General features: G+C 53.1%; 1 protein-coding gene across 1 annotated transcript in view; it reads left to right on the top strand.

Annotated features, from left to right (window-relative positions):
• Nucleotides 1-3,143: 3,143 nt before the first annotated feature.
• The window catches only part of LAMC3 (laminin subunit gamma 3), an 86,253-nt gene continuing 68,687 nt past the window's right edge, over nucleotides 3,144-20,709 (top strand). The window contains exons 1-2 of the mRNA XM_045288521.1: nucleotides 3,144-3,516; nucleotides 20,601-20,707. Coding sequence (XP_045144456.1) covers nucleotides 3,144-3,516; nucleotides 20,601-20,707 — 480 coding nt within the window. The remainder of the gene's footprint in view (nucleotides 3,517-20,600; nucleotides 20,708-20,709) is intronic.

Here is a 20,709-nt window from a genome sequence, read left to right on the forward strand (position 1 = left end):
CTCTGAAATAAATTCTTCTGGGGGGAGGGGCAGGGGTCCACGTAGTTGGGATTGGGGCCGGCCCCTCAGACCTCTCCACTGGTTCCCTACTCCATGCTGGTATATTGCATTCACATCTTGGGGCACCGGGTTGAAGTCTGGTCCCTCTTTCCCTGTGGAGATACAAACAATACCCTCCCCTTGGGTGGGTTAGTGCCCTGTTCCCCATTTTTTTTCCTTTTCCCCCCTCCATTTTAGTTGGCTACCATATGTATCCCTGGATTTGGTCTGGCCCTTGTCATACTACCTGGTCCTCACCCCAGGAATGTTTGTAGACAGTAGCTTTTTCCCCTAGGGGCATAGGTTTTTGTTTTGTCTCTTGTAGTCAGCCATCTTATTCAGCTCTTATTAATCCTAATATCTTTCCATAGAATCTCATGGATTTTCTAGATGTGTATTCAGATAAATATAAGGTATAAGTGTTTCCCCTTTTTTCCCCTTGTCTTACCTGTGGATGATAGTCAACGGTTACAGCCTTCAGAATAGATTAAAAATCAATGTAAAGAAAACAAACCCCCCTCATAACTGGATGAATAGACACCTCGTGATCAATGGAGAAAAGATCGAAGCTGCTGAGGTGTTCGTTTAACTTGGAATCATAATCAACACTCAGAAGTAGCAGTCAAACAATCAAATGACTTATTGCATTGATAAACCTGTTGCATAAAACATCTTTTTTGCTTGTTGGTTGGTTTTATTAAAAGATCGTTTTATTGGGGGCTCTTACAGCTCGCGTAACAATCCATACATCAATTGTATCAAGCATATTTGCACATATGTTGCCATCATTCTTTTTTAAACATTTACTTTCTATTGAACCTTTGGTATCAGCTCCTCTTTTTTCCCTCCCTACCCTCCCCCCTCATGACCTCTTGATAAATTATAAATTATTATTCTTTTCATATCCTACACGGACCACTATCTCCCTTCCCCCATGGTTTCTGTTGTTTATCCCCCTGGAGAGGGGTGTTGGTGGTGGTTATATGTCAATCATTGTGATCGATTCCCCCTTCCTCCCCCCCTCTCCCCACCTTCTCCCTACCCTCCTGGTATCCCTCCTCCCATTCCTGTTCCTGGATTCCATGTGTTGTGAGCTCTTATCTCTTATTTATACCTGTGTTCATGCTCCAGTCTGTCTCAAAGTGAAAGGCAGGACTGGGGTCAGGATTGTGGGGGGTGAGGAAGTCTCAAGGAACCAGAGGAATATTGTGTGTTTCATCGGTGCCATACTGCACCCTGGTTGACTCATATTTTCCTTGTGACCCTTCTGTGAGGAGATACCCCATTGTCTACAGATGGGTTTTGGGTGCATAAGACCTCTTAGAAGTGTTCAAAGAGCAAGATGTCACTTTGAGGGCTAAGGTGCACCTGACCTCAGCCATGGTATTTTCCATCTCCTCCTAGGTACGTGGAAGCCAGACCATGGCTCGGGGAGACCACAGAAGAACAGATGCTCTTGAATCAAGGTGTTAGTGAGGGATATTGGAAATGGGATGGACCACTAGAAGAACAAGCAAGACGGTCTTGGAAGAAGTGACCTCAGAGTGTGCCTTAGCAGTGAGGATGGGGAGACCTTGTCTCACATATTTTGGATTTGTTGTCATGAGAGACTAGTCCCCGGAGAAGGACATCATGCTCAGTAAAGGGACCTCGAAATGAGGAGACCTTCAGTGAGATGGGTTGACACCTTGGCTGCCACAATGGGCTCAAACGTAACAATCATAAAGATGGCGTCCGGTTAGGCAGTGCTTCATTCTGTCGTGCAAAAGGTGGTTGTGAGTCAGAGCTGACAGTTAACGACGACAACATTGCATTTTAGCTCGAACTTCCAGGACAATTTTACATACAATTTATATACTGGGCAGACTAGAGAAACAAATTCGTGGACACTCCTAAGTGTATAAGAAAGAGGTTTATGTAAAGAATAAGTGTACATTAAGAAAATATCTCAGCCCAGTCCAGATCAAGTCCGTAAGTCTGATATTAGCCCATATGTCCCATACCAATCTGTAAAGTCCTCTTCAGACTCACGAAACACATACAATGACGCCGAATGTAGAAGATCACAGGCCAATGGGTGGGAAGTCTTGTGGATCCAGTGGCAGTGTAAGCTTCTCAGCGCTGGCTGGGGTCTCCACGTGGCTCCTCCAGCTCAGGGCACTAGCCTAGCTCCATGTGTCTGGTCAGCTGCAATGTCTCCCAGGGAGTGAGCAGAGAGAGAGTGTGTCTCCTGCCTCCATGGAGGAATACAGGAGTTTCCAGAATCCTCAGGAGAAGGCCATGCCCACGCAGAGGCCTCATTGACTATGACCTGATTGACAGGCTCTACTCCACCCCTTCACTCTTAATCCTCTCCAATTGACACCAGATTATGTAACTACCAGATTATGTGACTACCACATATACCTAAGGTGCTATCAAACACTCACCCTACTCAGAATGATTTCTGGGGTCACTTCCATTCCACAAATTAGTCTGAGCCCATTCCCTTTGTTTGAATGATATTTAAATATCTGGATCCTTATTTAAATAGCAGAATCCTTGGTCCAGTAGTGATTACGAGTTGGACTACTAACTTCAAGGTCAGCAGTTTGAAACCACCAGCTGTTCCTGGGGACACAGAGGGGACATTCTACTTCAGTAGAGTGACAGTCTCAGAAACTCACAGGGACGCTTCCACCCTGTCCTACAGGGTCACCGGGAGTTGGCATGAACTTGGTGGCAGCGAGTTTGGATATGGGGTTTTATGGACAGCTCACGAGCATGGTCATGACCTTGTATCATTACAAGCCCGGTTTTATGGATGAGGAAGCGGAGGCCCAAGGAGGCCAGGGTCCCCCCAGCACTAGCGAGATGGGACGGCCAGGTCAGCCCGTCCGAAGTCGGGCGCTCCCGGCCACGTCCAGCAGGTGGGGTGAGCGCGAAGGGACCGAGTGGTTGGGGAGGTGGCCGGGTGCAGGCTGTCGTCGGTCCCTCCCTCCTGCCCTCCCAGCCCAGCCGCGGGTCCCGCCCGCCGGGAGGCGGGTTGGGGCGCCCCTCGCGCGGACCAGTCACTCGCCGCGGCCCGAGCCGGACAGGCGGCGGCGGACAGGCAGAGCCGGGCCATGACTGCGGCCGCGCTCCTGCTCAGCCTGGCGCTGCTGGCCCCGCGCGCCGCGGGCGCGGCCATGGACGCGTGCTACGACGGCGCGGGCCGGCCGCAGCGCTGCCTGCCCGTGTTCGAGAACGTGGCGTTTGGCAGGAGCGCCCGGGCCTCGCACACGTGCGGCCACCCGCCCGAGGACTTCTGTCCTCACGTGGGTGCGTCGGGCACGGCGGCCCACTGCCAGCGCTGCGACGCCGGCGACCCTGCCCGTCACCACAATGCCTCCTACCTCACCGACTTTCACAGCCAGGAGGAGACCACCTGGTGGCAGAGCCCGTCCATGGCCTTTGGCGTGCAGCACCCCACCTCGGTCAACATCACCCTCCAGCTGGGTAAGCAGCGGCCGGACAGCCGCGTCCTCAAACCACTGGGCCCGGGGCAGGCTGCCCCGCAGGGGTTTGGATGGGAGGGTACGGGGTACCAGGGGAATGGGCATGTGCCCCAGGATGGACTGAAGGGCCCCTGAGGCCCGTGGCTCTTTGCTGGGTCTGCGCACAAGGACAGTACTTTTCCAGAACAGTTCCAGAATTGGATGGGGAAAGGTGACCTCCCCAGGGGGGCACTCGTCCACCCTCTAGGGCAGAGGCTGTATTTGTGGTCAAAGAAAGCCCAGTTTTATCCATGCCTCCCTCCACCCAACTCCATGCCAAGGGGTAAACATACACAAAATAAATCCCAAACCCGTGCTGATGAGTAGATTCGACCCACAGCAACCCTACAGGATGGGGTGGAAGGCCCAATAGGGTTTCCCAGGCTGGAATTCTGCTGGAAGCAGACTACCCACACCTTTCTTCCGTGGCTGCTGAGTTCTTCACCACCGCGCCACCAGGGTTACTTTGGTAAGGTGCCAACACCAAGCCACTGCCAGGGAGTCAATGGGACTCATTAAGAAACCCCAGTGCGAATGAGCCGCCTCTGACTCACCGAGACCCCACGAGCTGTGGATCTTCGTGGAAGCCAACGGCCGTGGTCAATTCCAACTGCCCACCCTTTGGTTAGCAGCTGGGTGCTGTTGGGAAGGCGCCAGGGCCCCCTGCCCTTGAGTTGATTCCGACACTCAGCAGCCCTATATAGGGTTTCCGAGGCTGTGCAGTTTTTATGGGAGCAGAGACTGGTCGGTTTGAACTGTCAACCTGGAGATTAGCAGCCCACCCGTTACCGGACAGCGCCACCAGAGCCAGCAAGGTGATCCTGGTTGATAACAGCCCCTTGTGTGCTCTGCCATCAAATCGCTGCCGACTCCCAGAGGCCCTGTAGGCAGGGCAGAACGGCCCCTGTGAGTTTCCCAGACTAAACTGCTTTCCGGGAGGAGAAAGCCCTGTCTTTCGCCCTCTGATTGACTGATGGTTTCGAACTGCTGATCTTGCAGTTAGCAGCCCAATGCGAAACCACTACGCCACCAGGGCTCCTCCATAGAGTTTTCAAAACTACCATCTTCCCATTGTAGACTGTCAGGCCTCTCCTCCGAGGTGCCTGCAGGGAATTTGAACCACTAACTTTTCAGCTTGTAGCTCAGCGGTTCTCAACCTGTGGTCCCGACCCTTTTTTGGAGGGGTCCAATGACCTTTTCACAGGGGTGGCCGACTCATAACAGTAGCGAAATTACAGTTATAAAGTAGCAACAAAAATAATTTGATGGTTCGGGGAGGGGTGTCACCACAACATGAGAAACCGGGTTAAAGGGTTGTGGCATTTGGAAGGTGGCGAACCACTGTTGTAGCTGAAAACGTACCCCTTAGTTCCCAGGGGTGAGAATTCAGAGGCCTGACCTCAGCTTTCACTCTCCCGGCACCCCTTGTTCCAAGGCACTGGAATACCCGCCCTCCTCCCCATCCCAGTACCACCCGCATCCCCCTTGGGCCCCTGCACCCTCCGAGCAGCTTAACTGCTGCCATTCCTGAGCTCTTCCAGGGAGGAAGTGTTTCCGTAAGTCTACATTCCTTTATCTGGAATGTCCAAGTCCCCCAAAGCTTTGAAAGCCCCAAGTATTTGTTTTCTTTTAATATTTATTATTTTGTATAACTCATTTTGACTGCTAAAGCTGACCAGAGGCTATTTATAGTCCTTTTAGTATGAATATTCATACAAATTGCTACTGAAATCCCATTTGAGTATAGCCTGCAGCCCCACACCCGACTGAGGGTGTTAGCGTGATGCATGGTAAATCCAATGCCTGGTCCCCAAATCGGAGTGCTTAGAAATTCCAAAACACATCAGGCCCCAAGGAGTTTGGAGAAAGCTTTATGGGAGGGCACCCCCATTTTTCGGAGGAGAAAAATGGAGGCTCAGAGAGGACACGCCGTTGCTGCATGAGGGTGGACACAGACCTGTTCACATGCTTCTTGGCATGAACTCTCCCACCCATCGACAAAGTCGGCTCTTGCTGGCGCTAGGTGACAGTGCCCTGGGAGGATGGGGAAATAGACTGGAGTGAGAAGCAGGAGCCATTTCTTTAGAGCAGCCAGGTGCGGCTGGGAGCCAGGTGCGGCTGGGAGCCAGGTGCGGCTGGGAGCCAGGTACGGCCAGGTGCCAAGAAGCTCACTGACTAAGGTCTCTTGGAGAGGCTCCCCAGCAGTAGGTGGGACTCTAGGATGGGGTGGGGTCTCTACCCGGGTTGGGGTGAGAGGAAAGCTGTGGAGGAAAGAGGCTAAGGGGGGTGCTGGCTGGCTGGAGCTGGCAGGACCCCAGGGACACAGGGGCAGGAATCCGGGATAGGGTGGGAACCTGGGAGGGAGACGCAGTGTTCTAGAGGCTGTGTGGGCTTGGCCCATGTGCTGCATGTGTCAGCGGACTGGGTGCAGTGGGGGAGGGGGGTGTCAGCTGAGCACTAACAAAGTTGGGGAGGAAGCGGAGTGGGAGGTGTCCAGTATTTAAAATTTGGGGACAGTGTCCATTTGGTGGCTGGGTGGGTACAGCGCTCTGCTGCCACGTGAACAGTCGGTGGTTCTAACCCACCAGCATCTCTACAGGAGAAAGATATGGCAGGCAGTTCCCTTAGAGGCCAGTCTTGGAAACCCTCTGGGGCAGTTCTGCTCTACCCTGTGCGGTTGCTGTGGGTGGGAACTGACTCCACAGCAGTGGGGACATCTACTGAGTGGAGTGGGTCCAGTGCTTTCATGAGTGACCTTGTTGAATTCTGCCTAGGACCCTTGGAGGCAGCAAAAAACTTGAGGTTTGGAAAGGCCACACACAATAAGGGGGAGCCACGTTTCACACCTGCCTATCTTATCCTGGAGTCCTGGTGGTATAGTGGTACTCGCTGGGTTGTTAACCACAAGGTCATCAGTTTGAAACCACCAGCCACTCCAAGGGAGAACGATGGGCCTTTCGACTCCCTTTTGTAAAGAGTTGCATTCTGGGAAACTCACAGGGGCAGTTCAACGCGTTCCTATAGGGCTCCTATGAACCAGCATCAACTCGATGGCAGTGCGTCTATTTATTTGTTTTGTTTTGTCTTCTCGTGAGCTGGGTCCTTCCCATTAATGTTGTCCAGCTTCAGGCACCTGGGGGGGACTTGGGGAGTGTGTGTACCATGAATGGACAAATGACATTGGGACTGGAGGAACAGAGGTGTCACCTCCTCTGCCCTCTGCTTCCAGACCCAGCTCAGAGTTCTATTTCGATTGCTCTGGGACATGGCCTAAGAGGCCTGTTAGCTCAGTGGTTACGTGTTGGGGTGCGATCCACAAAGTCAGCAGTTCGAAGGCACCAGTCACTCTGCAGGAGGCTCCCTACTTCTGTGAAGAGTTACCGTCTTGGAAACGCACAGAGGCACTTTCACTGTTCTTCCAGGGTCACTGTGAGTCAGAATCTACATGGTGGCAATGAGCTTGGTTTGCCTCTGGACTCAGATCCAGCGCAGCCACCCCCAGACAAGTGGCCTTGCCTCTTGGCACCTCCGTAAACTCAGGATAAGAGTGGGTACCTCCCAGGATGGGTTCTGTGAGCTGGGGCCAGCTAAGCCCTTATCTATCCGGATAGTGTCAGAACAACTGTCATTCTGCTGAGAGCAGCTCCAAGCTGAGGTTCCTTTGACTGGATTGGAAAATGCTGAGCCTAGTCAACGCTGACCTTGGACCCCGTTGACGCACGAGGGGAGCTGGGGTCCCACAGCAGCCCCTGATTCAGCCCATTTGTGGTTCTGTGTGACTGGTCGGCTCCAAGCTAAGCCAGGGCTTGCATACTATTGTGGGAAGAAAAGGTCTGGGGAAGTCAGGGGTGTCCCCCAGTGGAAGCCTTCTCCCCTCAGTCCTTGAGTCACCTCTGCTGGCTCTGTCTTTCACTTCCCCCATTCCTTCAAGGGAGGGGAGAGCGAACAGGCTGCTGGAGGGGGTGGGGGCTGCTCTGGACAGAGCCTGTGAAGGGCAGAGGAGGGAGAGCCCGCCGGTCAGCCTGAGATGGAGGTCACCGTTTTCCCAGCCCCCCGCAAGTTCCCAGACATCTGTTCCAAATCCTCAGCTCCACTCACTAAGCTGAGCCTTTCCGTCTGGGATGAAAGGCAGCCGTGGGGGTCCGACTGCTCCCAACCTCCCCCAAGGGCCAGGGAAGCAAGCTGGGCTGAGGCCAAGTGGCTAGCAGAGAGTGAGGGGGTGGTGGGTGGTCACTGGGGCAACAGACCTTTCAGGGGACCAGTCACCACGTGCCAGGAACTCCACTGACTCAGTACCCCATCCCAGGGTGGCCCATTCTTCTATGGATGAGGAAACTGAGGATTAGAGGCTGCACACAATTGCCTAAAGTCACAAGGCCAATGCCTAAGAGAGACAGGCTTTGCACCTTGCCTGGTCTGGCCTTGAGCCCCCAGCCCTAACCACGCTTTACTTGGGAATGACGCACATTCATTGTGACCCAAGCCTCAGTCCTGGGAAGAGCCAAGTCCAAGCCCAAGCCCAGGCCGTGGCTTTTTGACAAAGGTGGGCGTCTTCCCGCTTCCAGTCTACATGCTTGCTTGGATTCCCAAGAATCTCCAGGAAAGGCCCAGGGTCCTCCCCCGCTTTCCCTCCCACCCCATAGTCCTGAGCCCCTAGTTGAGGGGAAGCTGTGAAGAGGAAGGAAGGAATGAGGAAGGGCCCGGTCCCCGACCTCCCGTGTGGAAGGGTGATTTCTTCGCTGCATCCTTCATTCGTTTCCTCGGTATTTACCAAGCCTGGACTGCGCGGGCCAAGGGGACATGGCTATGAGCAAGACACGCCCCCACCCACACCCTCAGCCCTAGTCCTGCTGGATTCTCATATGGGGGGTGAGTGAGCCTCCTCTGGGGGTCAGGCTTCGCTGAGATCTGAAATATGGCTGGAGTGGGCAGAAGAGGGAAGGACATTCCAAGCTGAGGGGACAGACGTGGGAGGCAGGAGGCAGGTCAGTGTGTTCTCGGACCCTCCCGCCCCGGGCCTGGATGGCTGGAGTGTAGGAAGTGCCTTCGCGACCGTGGGGCCTGGCCAGCCACAAGCGAGGTGGCCACTGACTTCCAGGAGGACCTGCTGCCTCCGAGGCATCCCTAAGCCAACCAGGCCTCCAGAGTTTTGGCCCATGGTGTCTTCCTGTCTCATGGGAGGCTGTATTTCCCTTGGCTAGGATCATTGCTTGGGGGGCGGGCCAAGGCCACCTTCCTTCTCCCTGGGGGTTCTGACTGGAACACAGGGCCTCAGGGCAGAGGGGTCACCGCATCAACCTTGGTTAGCTTCCACCCACAGAAGTGACCCCAAGGCTCTTGGGCCCAGCTGTCCTTGGCTGCCTGGTCCCTCCCGGGGCCGCAGAGGATTAGCCCTGGAGTCCAAAGCTGGGGAGAGGTGCAAGAATCCGTGCAGCCTGAGGAGGTGCAGCTTCCCCAGGCTCTGGGCCACCTCTACTCCACCTACCGCTCTGCAGCCAGCTGTCCTTCTGCCTTTTGGCCAGACCTTCTCTCCCCACCTCCATTCTCCAAAACCCAGCTGGGCACCCACTGCACTGGCCCTGTACAAGGCCTGGGAGGCAGCAGAGGGTGAGCTCCCATGGGCCCCATACTTGGCAGCCTCAACCTGCCCCAGCCAGGATTGGGCCAAGGGCCTGCCCAAATACCCTTGCAGCCCTCTACCCTCCCCCATGGCAGTCTGGGGTCACTCTGTGTTGAGGGTCTGAGTTTGTTTGTCTATCAGGAACGCCAAGCCACCAGAGGGAGAGCCTGTTTTCACAGCTGTCCCCATCCTGTGCCCAGCACTGGGCCCCCAGCGAGGTAGGCACTCAGGAAGTGTTTCTTGAGTGAATGAACGGAGTAACAGATGGAATTTAGCTGTACAGAACCCAAACCTGTAAAAGAGACCAGGCTGACTAGTGGGACACTCCCCCCACTGCCCACAGCCCAAAGACTAGGGTCCTGAGTCACCCTCCTCCGGAGCTGGAACTAAACTCACCTCCCAGAGCGACCAATCAACTCGGTAAGATCAAAAGGGCAGCCTTTTGCTCCAGGATGAAGTTCCGAGGGTGAGGAAGGCCGGCGGAAGGAGACAGGAGGCAGAGAATCCACGGTGGTGCGTTGGAGAGATGGCGATGGAGGAGTGGAATCCAAACCTGTGCGAATCTTTGAAGGTCAAATGAGGACGAGCTCTGTAAACCTTCACCTAATTCATAATAGACATACATAAATAAGTAAATGTCGCTGCATGCCGGCCCCTCCCAGACCAGACCATACAGAGCCCTGGTGGCATGAGGGTTAAGTGCTCGCTGTTCACCTAAAGGTGGGCTGTTTGAACCCAGCAGCAGCTCTGTAGGACCAAGGTGAGGCCGTCTGCTTCGCTAAAGATCTCAGCCTTAGAGACCGTATGGGGCCGTTCGACTCTGCCCTGCAGTGTCGCTATGAGTGGTAGCAGGAGGTTTGGGGCCATGACCCAGGTGTGCACTCTTCTGAGTGCTTGTCAGGAGGCCCAGCAAACCTACCTACGTACAAGCGAAGGAATCGTGCCAGGTCCTGCACCACCGCTCATCCCTGAGCCCAGTCTTGCAGCCGCTGCGGCACCCATCTCTTTTCCACTGCCCGTCTGCTTTACCAGACAGGATGTCCTTCTCCTGAGACGACGTGCCCCAAGTAGGTGAGACTAAGTGTCACCGCCCTCACCTGTAAGGAGCATTCTAGCTGCACTTGCCCCAAGGCCGATTTGTTCGTTCTTTGGGCAGTCCGAGGGACTTTCCTATTCTTTACCGGCACCATGAATCAAGGGCATCATCCTTCATTCAGTTAGTCCCCCTGTTGTGCCCGTTCTGTGGTTCCAGGGTAGAATCCTTGCCTCCTAGGTGAGCGGCACAGGTCCGGTTCCCAGCGAGAGCCCTCAGGTACCTCCACCTCCCTCTCAGTGAAGACGTACGTGTCCCTGTGATGCCCACCAGGTTTCTGCAGAGCTTTTAGAGAAAAAGAAACGGGAAAGAGAGGCCTGGAGACCGATTTCTCCAGGCAAAACAGGCCAGGAGAGCCCTCTGGATGCAGATGGTCCAATCTGCAATGGATGCCAGGCACGGGGAGGAACCCGGCAGTGTTTTGTTCATTAGAGACGAGGTTGCCTTGAGTTGGGGCTGGCATGGCGATGGCCAACCACAACATGGTATGACTGGGCAGCTAAGGGCCCACTTCAAGTCATTTTCCCAGGTCGTCCAGCAGTGAGCTTGCCCCCGAGCCAGGACGTGTTGGAACATGAACTCCTGCACGTCACCTTTGTACTTCATTTCCCCCTCGCGGGAGCCAGGGCGTGAGTGGAGAAAGGCATGAATGAATGAAGCTTCCCAGGCGTCTAGGTCCTTCCCAAACCCCTCAGCCACACTGCTTACAGTGGCCCCCCACTTTCCCCCGGGCCTTTTCACCTCTCCTGTTTGGACCCCACTCATGCCCGTTCCAGACTCCAGCCACGTCACTGCCTCCCTGCCCTCGCTCTCCCTCATCTGTGTGCCAGGCCTTCTGATGGGCGTGCCCTCTGCTCGTGCCCCGGGCTCTGCCTGTCCTGCACCCTCACCCAGGTAAAGTCTCCCATCTGTGCCCTTGGCCAAGTATTCGAGCAGCCTCCTAGACATCAGACTGTGGTGTCACGCAAGGCCTTGGACTGAGGGTTGAAGAGCAGAGGGGCATCCCTCCCTCCCTCCCTCCGTGGTGGCTGCAGCCACGCAGGAGTTGCATGCGATTCCTTCTTCTCGTCAACCCTTTCCATCTAGCCTCGACCAGGTCTCTAGTTTGTTCTCTGAAATGTTCCTTCCTCCCTATCATCCCCACTGAGAAAAGAGCATGGGGCCACCCCTGCCCTCCTCTGGTTCCCTAGGGAGAGGGAGAATCCAGCTCCACATGAGCCCAAGGCTGACTGCCGCTAGGCAGAGATCAGGCACACCTCCCCTTCTATCCTTCTTTCCCCCCATCTGACGCCGAGCTCTCTGCTTCCCTCTGGGTGCCATAATCCCTTGCCACGGCTACACAGAAGCTGCAGACAATACCCACAATCATGGGCAGCTAACAGATTACCAGGTTACCACAGGCCAGGAGCAGAAAGCATTGAGTGCACCAGCTGTGGTCCACAGCGGCGCCTCTTTTGAGCCAGCAGCAGCCTCTCTCCGGCCCTCAGCCTCTCAGCCATGTGGTTCCTCTGCCTCCACGGGCCAGGAAGCCACACGGCTGCTCTGCCTCATAGCCTCATCGGCTCCGGCTGCTTTTCTGCTCTGCCTCACGGTCTTCTTGGCGTGGCCTCTCGTCTCCGTGAAACATGGTCCCTTCCACCTGCGCCACGTTGAACGAGCTCTGCCGCTGGTTTTTCTTCTTGATGGTCTCAGGAATTGTCTCTGTTTCTGCTTCTGAGATGGCTCTCTCATAGCCCAGATTTCTAGGAAATGGCAAAACTGGCCAATCACTACGTTAGAGTCCTCTACACTTCATTTGCATGGCTCCGCCCAGTCACTTGGTGGGAGATACAGACCCAGGGATAGAAAACCCCTATTTAAGGAAATTCGCTTCACCACACCCACTCAATCTTTACGTGGCCCCACGTGCATCTCGCTGTCTTGTGAACTTCTTCACGTGCGCGTTTGTCCGGTCATGTCTCAGCTCAGATCAAGCCTCAGAATCTTTCTCAGCACAAAGGCCGAGGCAGCCCTCAGTCTGATGCAACCTGTTTGCTGGCCCCACGATAGACCACAGGCTTGATGATCTCCATCCTTCCTTGAGGCGCAGACTCTTGGCCCTGAGGTAGGAGGGCAGAGAGGGGCCCAGGCTGGGTTCGGCCAGGCTCTCGTGGTGCCTGGCACCACGGTCACGAGGAGTCCTCAGCTCCTAACAAGGCATCACCATGCCCAGAATTGCCCAGGGCTAAGACTGGCACGCTGGGTGGCCAGATGGTGGGGCTAAGGGACTTCTGTTGTAGTCTCCCCACAAGCTGTGAGCAGCCCCCGGCCTGCTCCTCATGCCCGCAGAGGGCAGGTCGACTTTGCCCAGGCATTCCCAATTGGGTCCCCACCCTGCCACTCCGGCCCCACTCCCAGGCCACTACACCCCAGATGGATCCAATTAAAGGGCTCTCTTTGTTTCCCATCTTCTCACCATCAGACTCTGCCGTTCCCAGCTCCGTCTCCAGCCAGTGCCGGATGTGGGCTCGGTTTTATGAGTGACGCTAGTGTCCTTCTTGTCAGGCTTTCTGTCCCAGCTGGTCGGAGAGGACTTGGCTTGGCGTGCCTGGTGTTTGGCTCGGGTGGGCCTCCGCTGTGCTGGCTACTGGGCCAGGATGCAGGTGAAGGCCCGAGGGGTGGGGGGTGGGGGTGGAGTGGGACCTCTACTGTCTCAGTGAACACCAACATTCCCTTCCCAGCAGCCCCTTCTCCCTGGAAGAGACTTTGGGGCAGGCAAGCCGGTGGTATTCGAGCAGCCTCCTAGACATGAGACTGTGGTGTCACGCGGGGCCTTAGACTGAGGGTTGAAGAGCGGAGGGGCATTCCTCCCTCCCTCCCTCCGTGGTGGCTGCAGACACGCAGGAGTCGAATGCGATTCCTTCTTCTCTTCAAGCTCAGCTGTGCCTGACAGGATGTTGGGTGAGCCCCTTGCACCTACCTCGCCATCGTAATTAGTAAAATACGTACCAGGATGAGACTGTGTGGGCATCTCAATGAGACAGCGACATAAAATTCTTATCCAGATGCTTGGCACATCGTGAGTGCTCATTGAATGGTGGCTCTTGCTGTCCAACGGCCTCATTCGGGGGTCATGATTTGTCCCTACATGCTGGGTCTTAGCTATTTTGTCCCACCTGCCTGCTCCACTCACTCCCTAAAGCTACCAGCCATGCTTCATCCTTGCCGGCTGATGGGCCCGTGTTTGCTGAGCACCTACTGTGTGCCAGGTGCTATGCCCAGGTCGAAGTGTTAGGTTTCTCGGGTGGGTCATCCCTCGGTTCTTGGTTTCACATGAGAAAGAATTCAACTGAAGTCTGGTTTGTGAGAGCCAAGTGGGTTTTTATAAAGGATGGGAGAAGTTTCCGGTTTTATGGTCTCAAAGGAGTACATGCTATTTCAGGGAAGTGTGCCAAACCGCAAAATACCGCGCGGAGGCCCACAACTGAACACAGGCAACCTCATGGGACTGCGCACCCACACGTGGTGACCTGAGGCCCGAGAGAGCGAGGGGCCCAGTCCGAGTGCAGAAGTGGGGGTAAAAGGAAAAAGAGAAAAGAGTAACTTAAACCTCCGGTTGGGGAGGCATGGTGGTGGAAGGTATTGGTCGATCCCATTGGCTGAATCCAGCCCACCTGGGTTTAGTTTGAGCCCCGCAGGTGTACTGCCCACCTGACTTGGGGGGCTTGGATAGGAGCATGCCCAGTTAGGGTCTTTATAGATGTTTAATGCTTGCCTGATTCTCTTCCAATCTCCTCGATGGTGGCTTCCAGGCATGGGAGGGGCAACCCTTTCTAGCCCTATCCTGTTACATAACATAGGATTGATAGCCCCTGCCCCATGAGGGCCACAGGTATTGGGAGCCCCAGCGAGGCACCTAACCCTTTCAGGAAAGGCTCCCGTGAGCTTGAGATTTCAAAGATGGGTAGCAGTACTCAAGGAAGGGGGAGAGCTCCAGGCTGGGCAGGATGCTTCTTGGCTCTGGCCGGCTGGTGTCCGGAGAGGGAGGAGGGGGCAGGATCAGGGAGTGAGGCTGGGGCCTCTGCTGAGTGGGGTGGCTGGCTGGGAGGCAGCCTCGTGAGGCACTGGGAGGAGCCTGGAGGCCCCCAAGCATAGAGCATTGGGTTTCTGAGAGGGAAGGCAGTGGAGATGCGCGCCCCTCAAAGGAGCCCCGGCGTCACTGGCCCCCAGTTAGCAGTGGAGGGTGACGTTCCTGATAGGAACACATCTATCTAAATTACCCTGAAGCCTCTCTGGGCCCTGGGACTGGAAGGGCTACCAATCAAATTCTTGTCCCTGTTTATGGGACTTTGAGGCAGGTTCCTCCCGCAGCCTCGGGTTGGTTTGCCTTCATTAGAAACCGCGTTTATCACACAGTGAGGATGTAGTTGTCATCTTGGCCTCTCTAATCAACTCGTAATGAAACATCCCTGTCGCGTGCCTCTGAGATGTCCCTGCCTCTTCTCGCACCTCCCAGCCTGGGGAAGGAAGAGGGAAAAGCCATTTCCTAGCATGCTGTTTGCATGGGATCGTAGCTGGCTTTTCTGAGAGTGATGGTTCCAGCCTATGAGTGGCTCCGGGTTCCCTCCCTCCCTCCCTGTGTCTTGCTGGTAGATGCTGACCTTGGCGTCTGTAACCCCCATCACAGCCGCCCTAGTAGCCTCCTCGTGTGAACATGAACGCAGCTAAGCTGCCGGCCCTGCTCAGGCCTGGAAGCCTGCGAGTTGCAGAAGCAGACGCTGCGCCACCGGCGACACACGCTCTGTCTTAAGGACGTGACCTTTGCGTGCCAACGGGGCTGCAACTTCACGTGGGAAACCTCTTAAAACAGAACATGGCAAGGCGTGGCTTGTTAAAAATAAATAATAAACCAGCGTGCTTCCTCCAGTTTTTAAATTAGAACAAGCTTCCTGAGGAACATTTTTGGAAAAATGGAGACCAGCCGAAAAGGAAGAAAAGTCACGGCAAATCCGGACGCCCTGTCAGTTTGCATCTTTTTTCCCTGCCTCTGCTCTGGGGTTAAAACCTATCGATGGATCTGATGGCTCCGCATAAAACACCGGAGAGCCCCCCCCCCCTTATTTTCCCTGGACTATTTTAACGCCGGCTTGTCGCTCGTGTTACAAGCTCATGGCCAGCTGTTTTGATGGCTGTTATCATCACATGGCTTTGTGTTTACGATCGACCGCGGCTTCAGATTTCCCCCTAGGATTAGAAACGCCTGGACGAACATCTTCGTGCATTCAGACTCCTTTCTTGGTGTGAATTCCCAGAAGAGAGGCTCCACCATCAAAGGCCAAGAATAGTTCGATGACTCTTCTTCACCTGTGTTGCCAAACTGCCTGCCCCAAGGGCTGAGGTTCTTTTGTCTTTGAACATGTGTGTGCTAGAAGCATCCCTTGTGGAGCCCTGGTGGTGTAGTGGGTTATGTGTTGGGCTGACAACCACAAGGTCAGCAGTTCGAAACCACCAGCCGCTTTGAAGGAGGAAGATGAGGCTTTCGACTTCCATAAAGAGTTACAGTCTTGGAAAGCCACAGAGACATCCTACTCTGCCCTGGAGGGTCGCTGTGAGTTGGAACCAACTCGATGGCAGTGAGTTTGGGGGTTGAGGAGCCCTAGGGGTGCAATGGGGTAAGCATGGAGTTGCTAACCACAAGATCTGCAGTTCAAACCCACTAGCCTCTCTGCAGGAGAAAGATGAAACTGCTCCCCTAAAGCATCACAGACTTGGAAATCCTACGGACCAGCTCTACTCTACCCTCTAGGATAGTGGGGCTCAACCTTCCTGACACGGCAACCCCTTCATACAGTTCTTCATGTGTGGTGAACCCCAACCATAACATGATTTTCATTGCTACTTCATAACGGTCATTTTGCTACTGTGATGAACCGGGCGACCCCTGGGAAAGGGTCGTTCGACCCCCAGAGAGGTCCGTTCGACCCCCAGAGAGGTCGCAGCCCACAGGCTGAGAACCACTGCTCTTGGGTCACTAGAGGTGAATCAGCTCAGTGGCAGTGAGTTTGTGTTTTGGTTTATATAATCCCATTATACCTCGATATCGTTGTGATTTTTATTTTCCTAACATTTCCTATATTTTCCTAATGGTGTTGAGCATCTTGTTATGTGCTCATCGGCCATGTGTGCATCTTTTCTTTGGATAATGATAATTGAGGTGGCAGTCTTTTTCTTATTGACTTGTAAGCCTTCTTGATGGACTCTAGGTATGAGTCCGTTATCGGGTAACATGATTTGCAAATATTCTCTCTCGTTCTGTAGGGGGAGGGGTTGTTTTCATTTTCTGAACAGTAGCCTTTGAAATGCAAATGTTTCGCATTTTGGATGAAGTTCAAGTTTTCTGGACCCATCAGTGGGTTGTAGTAGATAGCCACACAATAATAATCACAATCGATTTTAAAATATTCTCATCACCCTACGGACCCTGTAGCAATCACCCCTCATTACCTCCCAAGATCCTTCAGTCCTAAAAGAAGAAATAAAGAAAGCAAAGCCGAGACCATTGATTGAGTGGATTCTGACTCCTGACACCCCATGTGTACAGAACAGAGCTCCCCACCGCAGGGTTTTCAAGACCACGGCCCCCTAGAAGTTAGGATAGTCTTGGTTGATTGATAAACAGATTCATAGGCACTCATGTGTGTGTAAGAGAAAGCTTTATATAAAAGTAATTGTACAATAAGAAAACATCCCAACCCAGTCCAGATCAAGTCCATAAGTCCCATATTGGCCCCTATGTCCAAGACTAGTCCATACATTCCTCTGTAGACTCATGCAGCCATGCAATAATGCCGAATGCAGAAAGATCACAGGCCAGTGGGTGGAAAGTCTTGTGGACCCAGTGGCCGTGGAAGCATCTCAGCCCTGTCAGGGGTCTCCACAGCTCCTCTAACTCCAGGGCTCTCGTGTAGCTCCATGTGTCTGGTCAGCAGGAACGTCTCACAGTCAGTGTGTGAGTGTCTGGCATCCAGCGAGCTATTTATCTCCCTTGCACCTCCAAATGAGATCATCAAGCTCCGACCTGGTTGACAGGCTAAACTCCACCCCTTCACTCTTTTTATTCCCCTCTAAATTAATATTTTTTTAAAAACAAAAACATTTTATTGGGGGCTCATACAACTCTTACCACAATCCATACCTACATCAATTGTGTCGAGTCCATGTGTACATTCATTGCCCTCATCATTCTCAAAATATTTGCTCTCCACTTAAGCCCCTGGCATCAGGTCCTCATTCTTCCCCTCCCTCCCCGCCGCCCCTTCCCTCTTGAACCCTAGATAATTTATAAATTATTATTATTTTGTCATGTCTTACACTGTCCAACATGTCTCTTCCACCACTTTTTTGTTTTCCATTCCCCAGGCAGGAGGTTATGTGTAGATCCTTATAATCAGTTCCCCCTTTCTACCCCACCTTCCCTCCACCCTCCGGTATTGTCACTCAGACCACTGGTCCTGAAGGGATCATCTGTCTGGATTCCCTTTGTTTCCGGTTCCTATCTGTACCAGTGTACATCCTCTGGTCTCGGTAGAATTGGGATCATGATAGCAGGGGGGAGGAAGCATTAAAAGAACTAAAGGAAAGTTGTGTGTTTCATCGATGCTATACTGCACCCTAACTGGCATCTCTTCCCTGTGACCCCTTTGTGAGGGGATGTCCAATTGTCTACATATGGGCTTTGGGTCTCCACTCCATGTCCCCCCCACCCCGCGCACACACACACCATTCACATTGGGTATGATTTTGTTCTGGGTCTTAGATGCCTGATTCTTTATCCCATTGATACCTCATGATCACACAGGCTGATGTGCTTCTTCCATGTGGGCTTTGTTGCTTCTCAACTAGATGGCCACTTGTTAATCTTCAAGCCTTTAAGACCCTAGATGCTATATCTTTTGATAGCCAGGCACCATCAGCTTTCTTCACCACATTTGCTTATGCACCTGCTTTGTCTTCAGCAATCATATCGGGAAGGTGAGCATCACAGAATGCTGGATTATTAGAACAAAGTGTTCTTGTGTTGAGGGAGTACTTGAGGCAAGGCCCAATGTCCATCTGCAACCTTAATTCTTAACATATATGTACATAGATCTATTTCCCTGTGGTTATATATAAATACATTTGCATGTGTACATGCCTGTATTTAGGCCTCTATAAATGTCCTTTGCATCCTGGTTCTTTCCTCTATTTCCTTTTACTTTCCTCTTGTCCCACCATCATGTTCAGCCTTCATTCAGGTTTAGTAATTCCTCGCTGTTACATTGCCCTTGATTAAGCCCCACTGGACATCCATTGGTTTTAGTTCACTTGTTGTTCCCTTGTCCCTGGTTTGGTTGCCATGCCCCCATCCTTTCTCCCACCTCCCCTTCTCCTATATCCTTGCCCCCAAACCATTGGTTCCCTTTTCATCTCCCGATGACACAAAAGGAAAAGCCTATAAATAGTTCCAGGTCTGTTTTTTACCTTTAGGAGTGTTTTACAGTTGAGTTTGATGGGGTGTCACACTCTGTCCTTAAAGTCTATTTTTGGTATTCTCCGGGGATTTCATCGTTTTGTTCCCCCTTGCTGCTCTGTTGCACGCCCTTGGTGTTTCGACCCAGTGTGATGGGGTCAAATTGGGCACAATTCCCACATTGTGTCTCCATGTGTGTCTCCCCCCCACCCCCCCACAGTGCTACGGTTTAGTGAGGGGCATCATGTCTCATGGTGGCGCTGGCCCTATGGTCCTCTCTGTGCATTGTCTGCTCTGAGCAGGAATATCATCCTCAGGGCTTGGTGGGCCAGGATGTGTTCCCCTCCCTCTGCATCCCTCTTCGTTTCTCCTGCCACCCCTTCACTCTTAAGTCTCAAATTGACAACAGATTCTGTAACTACCATAGAAGTCCACCAGACACATGGTGCCACCTTTTCAGTCAATAGTCAAATGTGTCGCTCTTTGTGCCTGTCCGTTCTAGGTGTTGCATATCAATATGGTAGGTGACCTCTTGTGTCCGCCTTCCTCCACTTGGCCCCACGTGGACAAGGTTCATCCTGGCTGCAGCCCCATGCATCAGGACTTTGTTCCTGTGTGTTGCCAGAAAAGAGCCACCGAGTGGATGTCCATGTTTTATGGATTCCATCGCTAGTTGACAGATGTCTGAGCTGCTTCAGCTTGGGGGCTGTTCTAGGTCACGCTGCCATGCACACGTGCGTGTGCACACACTTGTTTCTGGAACCGCGCTTCTCAATCTCCGGGCAGCAGTAGGACGCCTGGGTCACACAGGAATGCTGTGTTTTGACATTTTGAGGAGACCGCGGGGGGCTTTCCCAAGTGGCTGCCCCATTTTACACTCCCACCTGCGGTGCAGCTCCCAACCCCACGCTCACTGCCGGAGTCCTGCTGAGTCCCAGAGACCCTGGAGGGCATGGGGGGACCGCCCTGTGGGTTTCTGAGATTCCAACTCTTTATGGGAGCACAAAGCCCCCGCTCTCTCCCACTCCAGCAGTGCAGAGGGTCCCAATCCCCCCACTCCCTCACCAACACTGACTAGTTTTCTCTGTCCTTGGGTTCCAGCCGTCCTAGTGGGTGATACCTCGAGTCTGTGTTTTCCTTATATTTCTTGTCCTAATGGCATGAAGCATCTTTTAATGTGCTCGGTAGCCATTTGTATCTCTTTTTACTGGAGAAAAATAGTGGGGGCATTTGCCTTTTTATTATTGAATTGTAAGAGCTCTTTATAGGTTCTAGAGATCAGCCCCTTATCAGATGATAGGATTTGCCAAATATTCTCTCTCTCTCTCTCTAATTCTGTAGGTGGTTTCATTTCCATCTTCTCTCTTTTAAATAAATCATTTGGGGGCTCTTATATCTCTTATAACAATCCATACATCCATTGTATCAAGCACATTTGTACATATGCTGCCATCATCATTTCCAAAACATTTTTAAAAAATCATTTAATTCATTTTCTCAATGGCATATTTTGAAATGAAAATGTTTAATTTGAATGAAGTTGAAGATTTCTATGGTGGCGCACAGTGGGGTGGGGGTCACTTTTAGCATCATTCTCCAAAGAGGTTGCCGAACCCCCAGTCAGAACGATGGACGCCTATATTTTCTTCTGGGTGTTCTAGAGCTTTAGCTCTGACACAGGGACAAGAGTTTTCAGCAGAGGGCTGCGTGAGTCCTCCTCAGGAGGACTGTGTGTAAGGAAGACTGTGGGTTTGCCGAGAGGCAGAGGTGGCAGTTCTTGGGGGACCAGGACTCCAGCTTCCCATCCTGTGCATCGTCCATTGGCCCCATCTCTCCCGGCTGCAGGAAAGGCTTATGAAATCTCATACGTGAGGCTGAAGTTCCACACCAGCCGCCCGGAGAGCTTCGCCATCTACAAGCGCAGTCGCGCCGGAGGCCCGTGGGTGCCCTACCA

Source organism: Echinops telfairi, unplaced genomic scaffold (assembly GCF_000313985.2).
Source record: "Echinops telfairi isolate 266 unplaced genomic scaffold, ASM31398v2 ScPeMD7_22;HRSCAF=79, whole genome shotgun sequence".
NCBI lineage: Eukaryota > Metazoa > Chordata > Mammalia > Afrosoricida > Tenrecidae > Echinops > Echinops telfairi.